This window comes from Rhamphochromis sp. 'chilingali' (genome assembly GCF_963969265.1).
Source record: "Rhamphochromis sp. 'chilingali' genome assembly, chromosome: 4".
In the NCBI taxonomy this organism is placed as follows: domain Eukaryota; kingdom Metazoa; phylum Chordata; class Actinopteri; order Cichliformes; family Cichlidae; genus Rhamphochromis; species Rhamphochromis sp. 'chilingali'.
In genome coordinates this window covers 44,773,075-44,791,890 of record NC_137948.1, presented here as the reverse complement: position 1 = coordinate 44,791,890, position 18,816 = coordinate 44,773,075, and the positions used below count along the sequence as shown (strand labels likewise).

The 18,816-nt window shown below is 43.0% G+C and overlaps 2 protein-coding genes across 2 annotated transcripts; one reads left to right on the top strand and one right to left on the bottom strand.

Annotated features, from left to right (window-relative positions):
* The first annotated feature begins 2,647 nt into the window (after positions 1-2,647).
* Positions 2,648-9,230, top strand: LOC308396032 (uncharacterized protein). The gene is made up of 9 exons (XM_080881091.1): positions 2,648-2,804; positions 3,982-4,083; positions 4,363-4,503; positions 4,610-4,782; positions 5,023-5,159; positions 5,697-5,790; positions 6,245-6,574; positions 6,668-6,836; positions 7,751-9,230. The coding sequence occupies exons 2-9, from the start codon at positions 3,990-3,992 to the stop codon at positions 7,759-7,761; spliced, it is 1,149 nt and encodes a 382-aa protein (XP_080737217.1). The 5' UTR covers positions 2,648-2,804; positions 3,982-3,989; the 3' UTR covers positions 7,762-9,230.
* A 3,244-nt stretch (positions 9,231-12,474) lies between these two features.
* tbce (tubulin folding cofactor E) lies at positions 12,475-18,772 on the bottom strand. Its single transcript, XM_080879472.1, has 17 exons — positions 18,737-18,772; positions 18,430-18,543; positions 17,471-17,555; positions 17,206-17,370; positions 16,611-16,696; positions 16,373-16,472; positions 16,196-16,298; positions 15,752-15,828; positions 15,556-15,648; positions 14,863-14,927; positions 14,693-14,757; positions 14,034-14,186; positions 13,717-13,855; positions 13,552-13,620; positions 13,408-13,467; positions 13,218-13,309; positions 12,475-13,109 (listed from the first exon to the last, which is right to left on the bottom strand). The coding sequence occupies exons 2-17, from the start codon at positions 18,536-18,538 to the stop codon at positions 13,014-13,016; spliced, it is 1,557 nt and encodes a 518-aa protein (XP_080735598.1). The 5' UTR covers positions 18,539-18,543; positions 18,737-18,772; the 3' UTR covers positions 12,475-13,013.
* Positions 18,773-18,816: the final 44 nt, after the last annotated feature.

Genomic DNA, 18,816 nt, shown 5'->3' with positions numbered 1-18,816 from the left:
ATATTGTTTTCTTGTGCTTCTAAGTGTCCCTTTGCTTCCACTATGTTTCTTTTTAGGTTATGTAGTATGGGTTAGGGATATTTTGTATGTTGCTTTTGTTTAATAAAACCGCCTTTTGGATTATTCCCTGAGTTCTGTTATTTAGTGTCACAGAGCCAGCCTTGACATATAATTGTTCTTTCAATTTTTGCTAAAGATTACAACGAATTGAGATGTAACGCGTCCCAGAGGTACAGTAGGTGGCCCAGAGTAAGACGGTGTTGAAAATTAGACATCAACTATTAATGATGAATTTTAATGAATTTTTGAATACGATGCAATATTTAAGTAATCGTATAGAATTGAATATAAATGTCCTTTAATTTCTGAGGAATATTACAGTAAATCTGGATGAAACTTGGCACAGAGGTATGTGGTGAAAGCTGGACATCAACTATCAAGAATGATTTTTAATGAATTTTTGAATATGCAACCAGACTGTCCCGGTGGCTGTATTGGGCTGTCCCATTGCAATTTGTGTGTCACGTGTACGTGTGACTGTTCGGGTCTAGGCTAATTATACAACTGTAGCTGTATAATTATGTATTAACACAGCAAACTGTCCATCGTAAACACATTTAAAGGATGTGACCATATGACACACCTGCACAGAGCCGCACATCAGTGCAATCAAACACATCTGCCTCCAGTTAATCCAAACCAGCAACTGTGACACACAAACAAACCAGTCCACAGCAAAAATGGGGATGAGTCAGTATATTAGTCCACCATGTTACATCTGTCCACAAGGAATAATGTCAGTTATGTGGTTTTTCTAAGTTTAACAGTCGTGAAGGACGTACGCAAACAGATTCAGTGAATTTAAAAAAGTTCCCAACAGTGTTTTTGAGTTAAGAATATTAATAAAAGGAGCATCCTGCTGATCTGTGTATAATTAAGAGGAAGTTTATGTTTGCCAAATCCTCACAGGTCCATTTAGGAGCAGAGGTTTACTGACTGAACATAAAAAACTATCATCATAAATGAATGCATGAAGAAAAATCCCTGTTTAGATCAAAAAGGTCTGTATAACTTTAGTTTCATTCATTAATGGTTGCTCATACTAATGCGTGTGTGAAGTCACAATATCACTGAGTTTATTTATTGTTTCATCCTAAGATACAAACTCTGTGCACATCAGCGATCTAACCTTTTATCATCAATGTCTTTAAATGAGAAAAGGGAAGCTGACTTGGGTTGGTTAGTGGGGTTAGCTAACTGCCCACAGCTGTGACTGTGGGTGTGGATGGGTGTCTGTGTGTTAGCCCTGTGACAGACTGGGACCTGTCCAGGCTGTAGCCTCCTCTCACACTGAGACAGCTGGGAGAGGCTGCTTTCATCGATATTTCTGCTTGAGTTCATCTACGATTAAAGAATATTTATCCCTCAGATGTGTCTGTGCTGGGGTTCTCAAAAAGTCCTTAACATTTTAGTGTTATTATTTTTAAGAGAATCTGAACTTATTCTGTTAACATAGTTATATAAAAAAACACCCAGCACGCCCCTGCGGGCGGTTTATCCTTCAAGCTCGGGTCCTCTACCAGAGGCCTGGGAGCTTTAGGGTCCTGCGCAGTATCTTAGCTGTTCCCAGGACTGCGCTCTTCTGGACAGAGATCTCCGATGTTGTTCCCGGGATCTGCTGGAGCCACTCGCCTAGCTTGGGAGTCACCGCACCTAGTGCTCCGATTACCACGGGGACCACCGTTACCTTCACCCTCCACATCCTCTCAAGCTCTTCTCTGAGCCCTTGGTATTTCTCCAGCTTCTCGTGTTCCTTCTTCCTGATGTTGCTGTCATTCGGAACCGCTACATCGATCACTACGGCCGTCTTCTTCTGTTTGTCTACCACCACTATGTCCGGTTGGTTAGCCACCACCATTTTGTCCGTCTGTATCTGGAAGTCCCACAGGATCTTAGCTCGGTCATTCTCCACCACCCTTGGGGGCATCTCCCATTTTGACCTCGGGACTTCCAGGTTATACTCGGCACAGATGTTCCTGTACACTATGCCGGCCACTTGGTTATGGCGTTCCATGTATGCCTTGCCTGCTAGCATCTTGCACCCTGCTGTTATGTGCTGGATTGTCTCTGGGGCATCTTTACACAGCCTGCACCTGGGGTCTTGCCTGGTGTGATAGACCCCAGCCTCTATGGATCTTGTACTCAGAGCTTGTTCTTGTGCTGCCATGATTAGTGCCTCTGTGCTGTCTTTCAGTCCAGCTTTGTCCAGCCACTGGTAGGATTTCTGGATATCAGCCACCTCCTCTATCTGCCGGTGGTACATACCGTGCAGGGGCCTGTCCTTCCATGATGGTTCCTCGTCTCCCTCCTCTTTCTTGGGTTTCTGCTGCCTGAGGTATTCACTGAGCACTCGGTCAGTTGGGGCCATCTTCCCAATGTATTCTTGGATGTTCGTTGTCTCATCCTGGACTGTGGTGCTGACACTCACCAGTCCCCGGCCCCCTTCCTTCCGCTTAGCGTACAGCCTCAGGGTGCTGGACTTGGGGTGAAACCCTCCATGCATGCACAGCAAAAATGCCAGTGTTGATTTTTCAGTGTTAGTAGATTTCAACAGAGTTCCGAGTTAGTTCAACACTTAATCGAGTTAAAATAACACATCGGGAGTTGATTCCTGAAAAGTGTAAGTGTGGATTTTAGTCGTTACTGCATTTTAACACTGTGGGTGTTAAATTAGACCACGCCTTCATTTCCTGTGGAGCTTCGCATTTCAGAATCTTCGGTCGCCATTTTTTCTTGCTGCTGCGGTAAGTTTTATTCGGTCAAATATTAAGTTTTAGATTGATGTTAGAACAAGTAACATGATAACTAGTAAAAACAATAGTATTTGTATCAAAATACATTATCTTTAAGTGTCATATTTGAATTTTAACTGTTTTTTGTTAAGCTGGGCTACTGCTAGCTAAAACTGCAAAGTACCAGTTACTTTCCTAGCATTCATTTAGCATAATCTGGCTGTTGGCAGACTATAACGAATATTACTTGTTAATATATGTCACAGTTTTTACTAAACGCCTTTTATTTATTTTCAAATTAAACTTGCTAAATCCTTAGTTCAGGGGTCTCAAACCCGCGGCCCCGTGTGGGACTCCCCCCTCCCTCCCGGTTTGAGTGCGAGGGAGGGAGAAAGTATGAGTTGCTACCCGCGAGAAACGGAAGATGAAAGCATGTAGATATAATAACCACTGCAGCCAAAAAGACTGGCTGACGAGCCCAGTTGTAAGTAAGCTGTTTATACTCGAGTGTACACTGTGTTCGCTGACAGTAAAGCTAGTTAGCGGCCACGAGCCCGACGCGGGACCCGACGTATTAGCCAGGTTTTTTTTTTTTTTTTTTTAACCACGGTTCAGAGCCGCGGAGCTAGGCTTCGGTTAGTTTGGAGTGAGAAAAATGCGTTCAAGTTTGCGGTTTTGCCTTCTTATACAATATTTGAAATTTTAAAAACTAACGAGGAACTGCATTTTGGGAAATATTTGTGGGTGGTTTCTTTGTATTTTTTTTTTTGTACTACTTGAACACTAAAGTGGCCCTCCAATGAGATGGCAGTGGCCCATAGCTCATTGAAGTTTGAGACACTGGCTTAGGTGAACTAGGATGCTTAAGGCTACCCTGAGAGTATGTATAGATGGAAAGATTTTTACACTAGAGTATGCCCCCTACATCTTGTTAATTATGGTAATTTCATATGTTATGCATTTCTGTGACAATAAGGCATTTTTCTTTTTTTAGATTGTTTTTTTTCATGGTAAAATGAGCATTTTTCTGCCTCTTTATATTAGGGTTTGTTAGAGTGCAGGGAGAGTTTTTATGGCTTAAAGTATATAAAAATAATAAAAAAGAAATATGGTTTCTACTAACCCCCGCGATAATCAAGAGACTACTGTATTGCAGTGCAGTTATGCAGTTTTGTTCTACTCTTGGAAGGTGGCGATATGCTGGTTCCTGTCGAGTTTAAGGGAATGAGCAAATGGGTCAGGGTACCAAAGACAGACGATGCCTACAATTACTCCGAATTTTTGCAAGGAGGTAATTTGAGTGTAGTGATTAAAAGTAACTAAGTAAATTTATTCATATACTATTCATGTAAGTATTGTTTTGATTTACTTGTACTTTACTCAAAGCCTTCACTGCAGACCAAGGGCAAATACTGTAAGTTTACTTCACTACATTGATTGCTAATTTAAATGAATTCTTTTAGTAATTGAATGAATAAAGAATTTATAAATATTGTCAAAGTAAAACTGTGATTCACGGATTTATGAATTATAAATTCATATAGAACTTTATTGATTGTTTCTTTTTTAGTGCTGGTGAAATTCAGTTTGCCAGGTTCTACCAATTTGGTCCTGATGGATTCTGCGGGAGTGGAAGTGGATTCGGACATATTTGATGAACTTTTGAAGTCATCTCAGGTGTCTTTCAGTGTCTTCACTGAAGAATGCAGTGGTAAGAAGTTTAAGCCGTATGTTTCATTTAAAAATGCGTTGTTAAATTTACTAATTTATAGTTGGTGTAATCATGTTTAAATCTATGAGGCTGTCTGTATTGTTAGACAACAGTGTTGCAGGGTCTTCTTCAGATCACACATCTTCATTAGAGTTGTCACCGTCACCTGCATCAGGAGGATCATCATCAGGTTCAGACACAACAATAATACTCGAATCTACCAAAGCTCGGAAAAGACAGTTAATTGAAGGACCTCCTGACAGCAACACTGCAAGAAATGTAAGTAATCTTCAGGATATGATATGTTGTAACTTAAGATTGCCAATTACCTGTTCATTTGTACCAATACTCAATATCTTTAAAAATATTATTAAAAAAATTATAAAAACAAAACAATGGTCCCTCTCATGATTAAATAAGATGTAGTGATTAATGCAAAGGCTATAGCAGTTGATGCTGATAATTTTTATACCCACCTGGTAGGTGCTTTCTATGAATTTCTTGCAATTGTTATTTCAGATCATCAGAGCAGCCTTGTATTCAAAGCCAGATGGTGATCAAGTATTTAAGGAATATGAGAAAACAAACTGCCTCTCTGATACTACAAGAAGAAGGATGGTGAACATCCTTGTGGCAGACATGGTAGAGAGTCATGGGTAAGTGATGTAAACATTAAGAAAAATCTTTGTTTTGTTTTTTTTGTCTGCAATTTTAGTTGTTTACCATTATTGCACCACTTAAATAGATTCTTCTATATGTCATGAAGTCATTGTTAAGTTAAATCAAATCAATCATAGTTTTCATTAGTTGCTAACCCCATATTGATAATGTTTCAAAAGAAAGTCACAATTTGTTATGGAGTGATGTTATTTTCCATTGTCATTATTGTAGTTTCTGAATATAGTGCTTCTTAACAGGGATGGTTGACAACAGCAAAACATTAGGAAAATGTCTGCATCAAATTGTCATAGTCCATGTGGAGCATAATCCAAGTCTTCATTTTCATTATTCTTAAAGACCTGTCAGGTGTGTGATGTGGTCAGTCATGATTTACAGATGATAGGTAGTTTGGGTAGTTCAAATCATACACCTGGATACATGTTGTTCTTGTTGCTGACATTTTATAATTGAACTTGAATCTGTGTTGGGGTAAATAATTGATAGTTTTCGTGTTCTCTGTATCTGCCTTTTAGGAGGATCCCACCAGTAAGTGTCCGCATTATGTATGCACTTGGGATTACAACCTTGTTCCCAAACTTGAAGGACCCAGATTCAAAGAATGGTTATGTAAGTTATGATGTTATGATGCATACATGCTGTCAGTGTCATAGTCCTGGGTCTGTGACCCAGTTTTTATGCAATTAAGACTTTTTTGATTGTGGTTTACGTGATAAATGCCTACACCTGCAGATATGACAGTCAGTGGTCTGTGAAAGTATTTTGTTGTTGGCTTTTCTGATGGAGTGGTTAAAGAAATCATATGATAAGACTAATTCAGGTCAGTCTGTCATTCAGGCAGTTTATCAAGTTATTCCCTAATGGACCCAAAATAAATAAATGTAAAAAAATGTCATTGTGTAACAATTGATTTAAATAGACCTCTAATGCATGATGCCATATCTGGCTTTTTGACATGTAGCACTGAACAATCCCACCAGTCAGGAGTTTTCTTCACTTGCTACAAACAGAGTAGCAGGTAATCAATATTGAATAAATATCTCTCTTGCTCTTAATTCGGCAGGAACATTTCTATGATCACCAGAGTGGTTCTGGTTACCTGGCATGGAGATTGAAAACTGTGCAGCGCAACTCTACTGAAGAGATGAAGAAATCAAAGTCAGCTTTTCAAGACAGCCCCAAGACTCTTCGCAACTTCGCAACAAATGCGAGACAGTTGTCGGGTGATGAATGCAAGGAAGCTATGTCAGTGATGAGGCACTCGACTGATATGAAAGTTGTCAAAGAGAAAATGAAGGTGACATTTCAACATAGGCAAAAAGTGATTCAAGATCCAGCCACAGCTTCTTCTGTCCTGGACCTTTTCCCAAGATTTCTGGATACACCTGGCTTGGTAAGGCATAAACTGATTGACTGACAGCTGTGTGGTTCCTTTGTTTGTTTGCTCGTTAATGCGTTCTTTCTATTGTCACATTTTGTGTTTCAGATTGACCAAGACTTCACAATGCTGTTTGGGGAGGAAGTGTCTGGTAAATTCCTTGCAAAGTGGCCAACATTCTTCAAGCCAAGAATCATCAAAGATTGCAAAAATCTGTCTCAGAGTACAGAATTGGATGACCTGCTTGTCTCTGCACAGGGGGACTCTGATGAGGGTGGTAAGTTGGAGATGGTAGACTTCACATGTTTTTACAGCATTTTCACAATTCCCACAGCACAATATATTAGGTGGACCATACTATTAAATCAAAACATGTTTTGGCACCTTTACAACAAATTGGAATACAGCTGTCGATTTTATAAATTACGTTGAGTTTCTGTTCATTTCAGTATGGTATGAAAAGGAATTTACAAACAAACTTTAATGGCATTTAAAGTTTGACAAAAAAAAGTTACTTAATGTTAGTATTGTTATGACTCAATATTTACGTCACTTGGTGGCCAGAAGATTTTAAGTGTCTTGAAATGAATTTTCATACCATACTGAAGACATTGGAAAACTGCTTTATTTGAAAAATTATCAGTTATCCAAAACTGAATAACATTGACAAAATGACTGCTGTGGACCTTAAAATGACAGTAATTGCGATTATCCTAATTCCTATTCTGTAGTTTGGGACTGCGAGTTGGCTGCCATTCTTTTGCTGCTTCACTTGTTACCTCCAACATCTAAGGGAAGGAAGTCTTCAAAGATTAGCACATCAGATGCTGCTCACCACCTAATGAAATTCATGAAGTTATGATTTTTTAGAAATGTGTTAAAGTAGCTTTCTCTTTTGATGAGAAAAGATTATCAGATGTTTTAAGAGGGCAAGGAGTTCCACTGTGCAGCAGATATATCTATGCCAGATAGGCTTGGTGTTGCAACGCCGGCACATTATTGTTACCATTAAACCTAAAATTACACATTGGAACAAAAATAACTGTGGGCCCGAAGTAAAACATTTTAATATTTATATAATAATATAATTAATATATTTAATATTGTCTTAATTTTAGGCAGCACTGCCACTCAACATCCGATTACCAATTTTGTTTAATGTGAATCATTTGGTTTCTTTCACTCCCTCAGGTGGGAGGTAGCATGGAGACTTTTCTTAAGGCTGGCCCCACTCAGCCATTCCTCCTGTGTGTTGGAGAAAGAAAGAACATCATCCAGACTTTCTACATTGTCCTAGATCAAAAGGTCATTCCCTGTGTGACGCAGACGGGAGTTGCAGCTTTTGACGAGCTTTTCAAGGCACATTTTGTATTTGCCGTGTCCTATGACGAAGCATTGCACAACTTCTACACATTCATCCAGACCACCGTGTATGGCATTGATGTTGGCAGCGTGAAGGAGAGTCCTCGGGTCAGGGAAATCAGAGCAAGAATTCTTCACAGTACAGTCTAAAGACATCGACTATACAGTACTTTGACTGTTCTTGTGTTACTTTTGCAAGATACACCACACAAGTTGCTCAGTGTTATTTAGACATGTCAAGTTCCAGCAACGTTTTTACTTTTGAGCTTTGGACAGCCTAGATATTAATTTATCTTTTACAAGCAACACCTCTTCAAAGCACGTGGAGACTTTGTTGACTCAGAGGTCATCAGTAATTTTTATTTTGAGCCTGCACCTTATGATAGAACCTTTGTTTCACAGCCTGTAAATGTGGCTCATCTTGTGACAGGACATGTATAGGACTGTTATTTCTCAACTACAATCCTCAGGAGTTCTGAAAGTACTGTGCAGTGTTTAGTTGGTTCATTGGAGGAAAGTGTTAATGACATGCGTCATTGCACATGCAAAACAATCTGTTGTTGAATGTTTGTCATCAAGAGAAACCTCGGAAAAGTTGAATGTTTTGATCAGCTTGAAAACCCATTCTCATATCTTAACAGAATCTAAAAGGATGAGACATTTTGAGCAAAAATGGAAAATAGTTGAACCTGTAGAGCAGGGCTGCCCAATCCCAGTCCTCGAGAGCTACTATCCTGCAGCTTTTAGATGCATCCCTACTCCAACACAGCTGAATCAAATGAATGGCTTGTTATCAGGCCTTTGCCAAACACGATGGCATGCTGAAGAGGTAATCAAACCATTTGATTCAGCTGTGTTGGAGTAGGGATGCATCTAAAAGCTGCAGGACGGTAGCTCTCGAGGACCGGGATTGGGCACCCCTGCTGTAGAGCATGTTTTCCTGTGTGTGTTTTGATGTACTTAAAGCTGCTTGTGCATGCTCTAAGTAATATGGAGACCGAAGAAATGATCAATGGTCACTTAAATGCATTTGTTATTGAGGATAAACTGGATGCTGTTGCACTGATCTGTGTAGATAATGTGGTGTATTATAGACCTTACAATGGGCTATTTTCAAATGACACTAATGACAAAATGTAGATTGTCCAATATTCTAGTTTTGTATATATTTATGCGCTGTTTATTTGTGGTGTATCTGCTGTTTGAATACAGAGTATTTTGAACACTGTCCTGTTGTTTCTTTTAATGGGTAGAGTGTCTGTAGCTGTGAATACATTTTAATTAATTGTAGCAGTAGAGATATCAGAGATTAATGGGAGTTTATTGTAATCTGGCTAGTATTGATGATTTGCCTGACACTAGTGTTAGTGTTAGACAATCAACACTATTCAGTGTTAAATTTTTAAACACCAGGGCTAGTGTAAAGTACTACCAACACTATTTGGTGTTACTTTTTAACACTTAACACCAGTGTAGAATATTGTTGACACTGGTCAGTGTTAGTCAGTGTTAATCTTTAACTCTGTACAGTGTTAGAATAACACTAGGTCATTGTTAAAAATATAACACTTTGAAAAGTGTTAATTTAACACTCAAAAGAGTGGACACATATAGACACTTTTCTAGTGTTAAATTTAACACTCACGGTGTCAATTTAACACTGGCGATTTTGCTGTGTGGTAAGGAGCTTTCTTGTCTTTATGTCAGTGGCTTCTATCTCCTCCTTTGGCCAGCCTATTACCCCAGCAGGGTACCTGATCACGGGCAGGGCGTACGTGTTGATGGCCCGGATCTTGTTCTTACCATTCAGCTGACTCCTCAGGACTTGCCTGACCCTCTGCAGGTACTTGGTGGTTGCAGCTTTTCTAGCGGCCTCTTCATGGTTCCCATTCGCCTCCGGGATCCCCAAGTACTTGTAACTGTCCTCTATGTCTGCAATGTTGCCTTCTGGTAGTTCAATCCCCTCAGTTCTGACTACCTTCCCTCTCTTTGTTACCATCCGGCTACACTTCTCCAGTCCGAACGACATTCCAATGTCATTGCTGCATAGCCTGGTAGTGTGGATCAGTGAATCGATGTCTCGTTCACTCTTGGCATACAGCTTGATGTCATCCATGTACAGGAGGTGGCTGACAACTGCGCCGTTCCGTAGTCGGTATCCGTAGCCAGTCTTGTTAATGATCTCACTGAGGGGGTTCAGGCCTATGCAGAACAGCAGTGGGGACAGAGCATCTCCTTGGTAGATCCCGCACTTGATGGTGACTTGTGCTATGGGCTTGGAGTTGGCCTCTAGTGTTGTACGCCACATCCCCATTGAGTTCCTGATGAAGGCTCTTAGGGTCCCATTGATCTTGTACAATTCTAGGCATTCCAGTATCCAGCTGTGGGGCATTGAGTCATAGGCCTTCTTGTAATCAATCCAGGCAGTGCACAGGTTGGTCAGTCTGGTCTTGCAGTCTCGGCTGACTGTTCTGTCTACCAGTAGCTGGTGTTTTGCGCCTCTGGTATTCTTACCAATTCCTTTCTGTGTCCCGCTCATGTATTGACCCATGTGCCTGTTCATCTTAGCCGATATGATGCCTGACAGGAGCTTCCATGTAGTACTGAGGCAGGTTATTGGTCGGTAGTTGGAGGGGACCGGTCCCTTCTTGGGGTCCTTGGGGATCAGGACCGTCCGGCCTTCGGTTAGCCATTCCGGGTGTCTCTCGTTAACTAGCAGCTGGTTCATTTGTGCTATATATACATACATATATATATATATATATATATATATATATATATATATATATATATATATATATATAATTGTCTATCCTGTAAAATAGTCAGATGTCTATTCATATTAATGTACAGGATTAACCTGCTTGCTGCTACTACTGCACATTCACCCAATGTATGTACTACATATATATATATATATATATATATATATATATATATATATATATATATATATAGATATATAGATATATATATATATATATAGATATAGATATAGAGATATAGAGATATAGAGATATAGAGATAGAGATATAGAGATATAGAGATATAGAGATATAGATATATCTATAGATATATAGATAGATAGATATAGATATATATGATGTTCTTCCTCTACACCCCCTCCCCCCCAATTTTTTTGCACATGTCGAGGAGCGTGTCAGGCTACATTTCACTGTGTGTTATACTTGTATAATTATGCATGTGACAAATAAAGAACCTTGAACTTGAACATGTCAACAACCAAACCTTTGGTGTGAACTGAAACACAGAGAGTGTGTGCAGGACTGTTGAATGCTGAAGTTCACAGGTGGAAAGTAGCTGAATATGTCTCTGTGTGTGTGAGACAGAGAAAGGGCAGAACTGGCATCATACGAACAGTAAAATAGATAGGGCTTTGATAACATGTGGGAGGATCCACTACAGACGGGTGTCAGCTCTGATCATCCAATCAGAGAAGATGAATCTAAAAGTCATCAGCTGACTCCAGCAGCACCCACCCGTCTGCTGAAGATGAATCCAGGGTTTTAGAGGCTGAGTGCTGTCTGTAGGTGAATGTATGTGGAACCAGTAGAAGTGAAGAGTCTCCCCGCTTAGATACATTATACATTTATGCTGAATAAAGTAGAATATTTAAAAAACCTCTAAGTTAGAAATGCCAAAAACACAAGCACATTTTTAGAAAATATAACATTTGTTCATTCATATGCTGATGGCATTCAGATCTATCTTCAGCTGAAGGGAAACAGTGCGGCCTCACTAGAACCCTTACTTCAGTGTCTCGGTGAAGTTACATTCCGGATGGCCTCTAACTTCCTTAACTTCAGTGAGAACAAAACTGAAGTGATCTTTTTGGACCGAGCGGCAATCCCAGCACCTCCCATTTTAACCTGCACAGTCTTGAGCCTTTTATCAAAAATTTGGGGGCTATATTTGACAGCAAGTTCACCTTTGAAAAACAGATTAGCTCAGTCGTACAGCGGTCTTTCCTCAAACTGAGGCTTTTATCCAAGGTGACATCATTTTTATCTTTTAAAAACTTTGAACGGGCGATTGATGCTTTCATTATATCCCAGCTGGACTATTGTAACTCCTTATATGCTGGAGTTAGCCAGACCCAAGGCTGCAGTTGGTCCAGAATGCTGCAGCTCGTCTTCTGACACGTACCAAAAGATGTGAACACATTTCCCCAGTGCTCGCTTCTCTTCATTGGCTTTATGTCCACTTCAGAATTTACTTTAAAATGTTACTGTTGACTTACAAAGCCCTGAATGGACAGGCTCCCGGCTGTTTGTCTGACCCCCCTTAGATCTCTTAGATCAAGTGATCTTTTGCTTTTAGCCGTACCAAGGTCGAGGCTGGTTCACAGAGGCGATCGAGCATTTGCAGTCGTAGCGCCTAAGCTGTGGAATAATTTGCCCCTACACATCAGACAGGCTCCTACTGTCAGTCGTTTTAAATCTTATCTTAAAACACATTTTTATTTGCTGGCTTTTAATACAGCATGAGAGTTATTTGTTAATTCATATTTGGTGTTTGCTATCAATAGTATAAGTTACCTTGGTATGTTGTATTCTTGCACAGCGCTTTGGTCGAAGTTCCTGTTGTAATTAAATGTGCTATATAAATAAATAAACTATAAACACGTCCCACAGAGGAGGATGAACGGTGCTGAGAGAGAGCAGAATAAAAACAGAGTCTCAGTGCTGTCAATGTTTAATCAGCATTCACACTAATAACGATCTGCACCATGGTGGTTTATTACCAGCTGACACTGAGCCTGACTGAAACACTCCACTCAGTGTTTTTCCTCTGATTTCTCAGCATCGCTTTGCTGTTTCCATTTACAGACCAGACACTAACACTTCATGGTTCAGTCTGCATCTCTGCCTGTAATGCTCACCTCCTCTGAGGACGATGCAGCGTCAGAGGAACCACAACAAAAATAAAACGTGTCTGCCATGTTTGAAATGAGGCATCAACAAATCCAGTGGCGTGCAGCTGTGCACAGAAGCAGCTCATGTGAGTCTCCATCTCATTTCAACAGGTCTCTCCTCTGTTCCTCCTGTGGGTCTTCAAGACCTGGACTGGGTCAGGACCAGCGCACCAGCACCTGGTCTCCATCCTCTATGGAGTAAAACTGCAGTGTTTTCAGGTCACTGTCGATCTCGAACTCTGTCCCCACCATCTATAAGAGCAAGAACATTTTACTGTCCCACAGTGGCATGTTCAGACTGAACGTGTGTGCTGCTCTCTGTGAAGGCCACGGGGCTCCTGCCTTTACTGAGTGTGCTACCTTGGGGCTGGTGTAGGTGAGCCTCAGATCTGCTGCAGGGACCTTGAGCAGCCTGTACAGCAGGCCCTTCACCTTCTGCACAACCATGGAGGCTACAGTACAGAAACACATGCCACTGTTTATGTGCAGAGCTCCACAGACAGATGAGAGCGCTGATAATCTAATGAGAGTCGAGGCTTTGAGCTCGTACCTGGAAGTTTCTTCTCCAGTGGTTTGCGGTTAGCATCGTCCGGAAACACAAAGGTAATCTCTGATGAAGGAAGGACAATGAAAATGTCTTTGATTCACGTTCATTCGTGGAGCCACTCAGACAGCAGAAAGGGGCGGGACTTACTTAACAGCTGATTTTTCAGGGCAAAAGGCTCCGGCTTCCTCAGCTCGCCTTCCTCAGGAGCACCATACTCTGAGGAACAGGAACATGGAGTTAGTGACTGAGACCATGTCAGTAATAATAAAGCTGGAGCTGTCTCAGGTCATCTGACCCCACAGCCTGACTTACTGCTGATGAGGGCCTGATAACGAGGGTGTTCACAGATGAACTGAGGGCTGGGCTGACTCCGCCCACCCGCCTTTAGCCACTCCTCTCCAAACATCTTGATATAGTCGAGCTCCGCTCCCCTCCTGTCGTCAGCGTGAATCTGAAGGAAAGCCCAGCAGCTTGAGCACAGGACAGCACCGACATGATGCCCAGAACTCATACACAAGAGGCGGGGCTCTGCGGCGCTCTAATCTGTCACACAGCAATCTGAAGACGTGTCAGGACACAGCGTCCGCACGTTTCCAAAGCATCGGCAGAGTCCTCACAATCGAGCTCACCTCGCAGCTGTTCAGCACAACCAGCTGTCCCAGTTTAGCGATCAGCATCTGATTGGCTGTTTTCGGGTTTCCATCCCTGCTCACCAGCTTGTTGCCACGGCAAGAAAGCCGGACCAAACTGGGAAGTTTGGCCAGCTCGTTCGCCACAAACCACTAAGTGAGAAAGAGAGAAACACTTCCTTTAAACTGGCGTAGAGTTTATTTTAAATAACGTCCAATCACGAAGCTGGACAGAAGAACAAAAATGACACGACCGAGCCGGCGTAACGTGGAGACAGCCTCAGCACCCACGCTGGATGTAACAGTGACTGCATGAAACACGCAGTCTGGAGCTGCTGCTGTGTGTCACAGTGCAGCCTTCGCCCACAGCACTGCAGTGTTAGACAGCTTCCAGACTGGCTTCACTCCAGTCTACAGAAGTACACTTACACCAGTGTAACAACAGTTACAACAACACAAACAGACACAGTCGCAGCTGTTGACCGTTTCTATGGCAACACGTTTCACTAAACTGAAGCTAAAGTTATTTCTGGCATGTTTGATGTTTGTTAGTTTTGTAACCACAGAACAATGTTGCAGATGTTTGTGTTCCAGTGAAACGTCGGTCACAGTTCTGGTTAACCACCCGCAGCCGTGTGCTGGTGCAGGAACACACTGACCTCAGTGATGCTGTTGTGGTCCAGGTTGAGGTTCTTCAGTGCTGCATACGCGGCTGTGTGAGACCCTGCAGAGCAGAGACTGTCACCGACACGTTTGCAGTCGCACAGAAAGCTGTTCTACACGCACAAAAGGACAACAGATGCTGTTAGGCTGGAAACTGTGTCGTTACCGGGGGCAGCATCTTCAAACTGAATGACAGACAGTCCGGTCTTGGATAAATTCAGCTGCTCCAGCCTGCCACGAGAAACACACCAGACTCACTCCAGCTGCTTTTATTAAACAACAAACAGAAAACTGTGACTATGGTGCAAACGCCGTAAAAATCCCTCCTAAAATCAGATCAAGTACTGGTTTTTGGGGTGTGTGGGATCACCACTTCCACCTAGAGCTGCAGGAGGCGGGGTAAAATCCCTGCTGTGGCCGCTGGGTTGCCTAGCAACACAGCTGTTTCCATATATTTTGACAAGATGCTGCTCTAACATGAGCTAGAGCTAGCTAGCTAAATATACAGAGGACTGCAGTTCAACAGAAGGGCTGAGGATGGCAGTCTAGAAACAGAGCAGCCGGACAGGGTTCACAGCTGAGCGCAGCACACATGTACAGACATGACCCGACTCAGTGAGAGAACCTGAAACATTTTCTATGATATTTAAATGTTACAGAAAATAAATGGCATGTTTCCCACTCGTGCTGCTGCAGGACGGAGCAGTCCTCACACGCAGTCAGAGAAACGCACGCATGCTGCTCAGCATCAGGTTAACTGACAGTGGAGCTGCAAACGTGTCTGCATGGATGAACTCACACTGGACACAAGCACGTGCAGCACGTTACATCGACACGTGGCTGACACTTTGTACTGTACCTGGGCAGAGCAGATAAACTGAGCACGCTGTCCTGCACCAAAGGATTACTGGACAAGCTCAGACTCTTCAGCGACTGCAGCAGTCCCTCAGGCCTGTAAACAGACACAGCACAGCTGGTTTCAGGCAGCTTTGAGTGAAAACACACACATCTAAAGGCAGGGCACACAGAAGATGATGATGATGATAAAGTGTTACCTCTGCAGCTCTGTGATGCTGTTTTCTTCCACACACAGGTCCTCCAGCTGTGGCCACATGGGAGCGCATTCCAGAATCTGAGAGGAAAGCAAGATCAGAGGCGGAAAAGAGATTTCATTTAAACAGAAGCAGTTCATCATCTCAAGACCCAACACTGTCCATGATGAGAACGGACGACCCACGAGAATCTGGCCTCAGCGGGGAGGAAGAACTCCCTTTGAAGAGGAAGAGACTCGAGCCAGAAGCAGGTTCAGCGGGAAGAGGAGAAGAAACATGACAGAAAGAAAATGACTGAACGCAGCAATGTGAGTGGTAGAGAACAGAAAAAGAGGGAACGCTTTAAATTCTCCTTTCTTTAGACTTTAAGTTAGTTTGATGTTTGATGTGAATGTTACCCCGGAGCTGAAACACAAAAGTAAATATAAGTGCCACAGCGCTGCGTACCTGTGGCCAGGTGAGCTGGCAGCCGTTGAGCACGACGACTTTGAGGGCTGAGAAAGCGTGGCGTAGAGCCGAGGGGTCAGGGGGCAAACGGAGTCTGTTGTAACTGAAGACAGAAACACAACACAATGTTGAGTGGAAGGAAAGCGAGGCCAAACAAAGCGTCCCACACACCCACACCTGAGCTGCAGTCCTTCCAGTCTGTCCAGCTGCTGGCTGATGGTGGCCACATCCTCCCAGCACGACATCAGAGTCCCAGTCAGGTCCAGCCACTCCACATCTGATCAGCATGGTTAAGGTGTCGCATCCACACTGCTCGCAATCACAACCTGACAGACTCTGAGAAATGGGAACGCTTTGTGAAGCTCACACATCCTGAGTGCCAGTAAAGCATCCAGCACCGTCTGTAGAAGGATACTGGGAGTTGTGGTCCTGATTTCCCCATCAGCACCAGACCAGCTCACGTCAGAGCGGCTCAGCAGCACTGAGGGAAGGCTCTCAAAACTGCACACACACAGACACACAATACAAAGTGTGCAGGTTTATAACAGGAGTGAAAACTGTGAACACAAAGGCTGTGACTGTTTCTGAGTGGACACACATGTAACTGATGTCTTGGATCTGACTGTGGGAACAGCTCACAGACTGTGACGAAACACATCCTGAGACACAGACCAAACGAACCCCAGAGGCTGGATTCACACAGTAATGACTCGGTGCTGCTGTTCATCTCAGGCTGTGTTTACTTAGTTATGAGACCTGATGATTTTATGATGTCTGACTATATAAAACCTTAGACGTGTGAGCTGTGTCTCAGGTGACTTTCATCTTCCTCCTCGCTTCATCAGCACTGACTCTGCAGCTCAGCTGATCGTCATAACACATGCATTACTGCAGGTGGATGCTACCAACAACTACCAGGCGACAGAACTGAAGCTGATAACATCCTTATGATATTTTGCTCTAATAGCACAGCTGTGTGACGCTCTTCTCCTGACCACACAGCATCGTACCCACGCTCCTTGATGTTCCCCCACTTGAGCTTCTTCTTGGAGATGGAGATCTCCTCACTCAGCACCTCCTCTGAGTCGATCTTGTACTCCTGTCGCACGGCGGTCAGATAGTCCACTCCAAAGCTCACCTTTGCCGGACGGACGAAGGAGCCTCCTGTGGGGTGTCTGAGAACAAAGGGAACGTATCAGGACATTTTCACAGAAGACTTTATAAAGTAATTATCTCACAGGAGGCGTGCAGGCAAAGCACGCTTGAGCACTTTACCTGCACGTGAAATACTGCACTCCCTCGTGGCTGCCGTCATGTTTGCCTCTGTCGGGGTTGTCCCACTCCACACCCAGCCACAGACCTACAAACCACAAAACAAACACACAGCTATACTAATGGCAATGCAGTGATGCAAGCATGTGGTTAAATCTGCTTCATTGGTGTGATTTCATCCGTGTACTCGGACTGGACATGTATCGAGAGAGGGGGACAGGAAAAAGCCCCGCCCCCTCCCAGCTTTCCTCCCTCTCTGCGTCCAGTCTGTTGGCTTTGAAATGACACAGGCTTTGTCTCGGTACACTGTTGCTAAAAGTCAATCATATTTATTCTTAATCAAAATATAAGTTTGATCAATATGTTAAATGACAAATGTGAGGCAGCTGGGCCCTATGACCCCTATGAGCAAGCACTTGGCGACATTTGGAAGAAAAACTCCCTTTTAACAGGAAGAAACCTCCGACACAACCAGGCTGTAATCTGCTGCAACTGGTGGTGGTGAAGAAAAGACTATTGGAGACAGACCTACAGTGATATAATCGTGTAATAATTACTAACGATTAACTGGAGGAGTGACCTGATAACATGGGAATCCCCGGCAGCCTACGTCTATCGCAGCATAACTAAGGGAGGATCCAGGGTCACCTGGTCCAGCCCTAACTATATGCTTTAGCAAAAAGGAAAGTTTGAAGCCTAATCTTGAAAGTAGAGATAGTGTCTGTCTCCTGAATCCAAACTGGAAGCTGGTTCCACAGAAGAGGGGCCTGAAAACTGAAGGCTCTGCCTCCCATTCTACTTTTAAATACTCTAGGAACAACAATAGGCCTGCAGTCAGTATGATGCTCGTAGCAAACATTTCATGATCAAAGTCTTTCTGTCATACTGACTGGCTCTATGTGTTCGCGGTTTATGATGTTCATCCATGCGTGATGAGGTAAGAGGTACAACCCGGGTCCTACCTGCTGTGGGGGGTACAGGTCCAAAGTAGCGCACTGTGGCCCGCTCCCCGCCGCAGGACACCCGCTTACCCACCGCATCCACCGGCACCTCCGCCTCGTCTACTCCCATGGAAGCTACGAAGAAAAAAACTAGAGCCACTCTGTAGTTCTTCTCCAACAGGAAGCAGCTTACGCTACATTTAAGTGTAATAAGTAAATACTGCACATTTCCGGAATGTCACTGTTTGGATAGCTTATTGTGTCTTTCTGAAAAATTAGAAACATGTAATGTTTGAAAAATGCAAACTTAATGTAAAATCATACACACCTTTGATCGCGTTTGCTGCGGAACAGTCACTCAGCCTGCCCCCACCAAAACATCCTGCAGCTGCGTCACCGGATGGGACC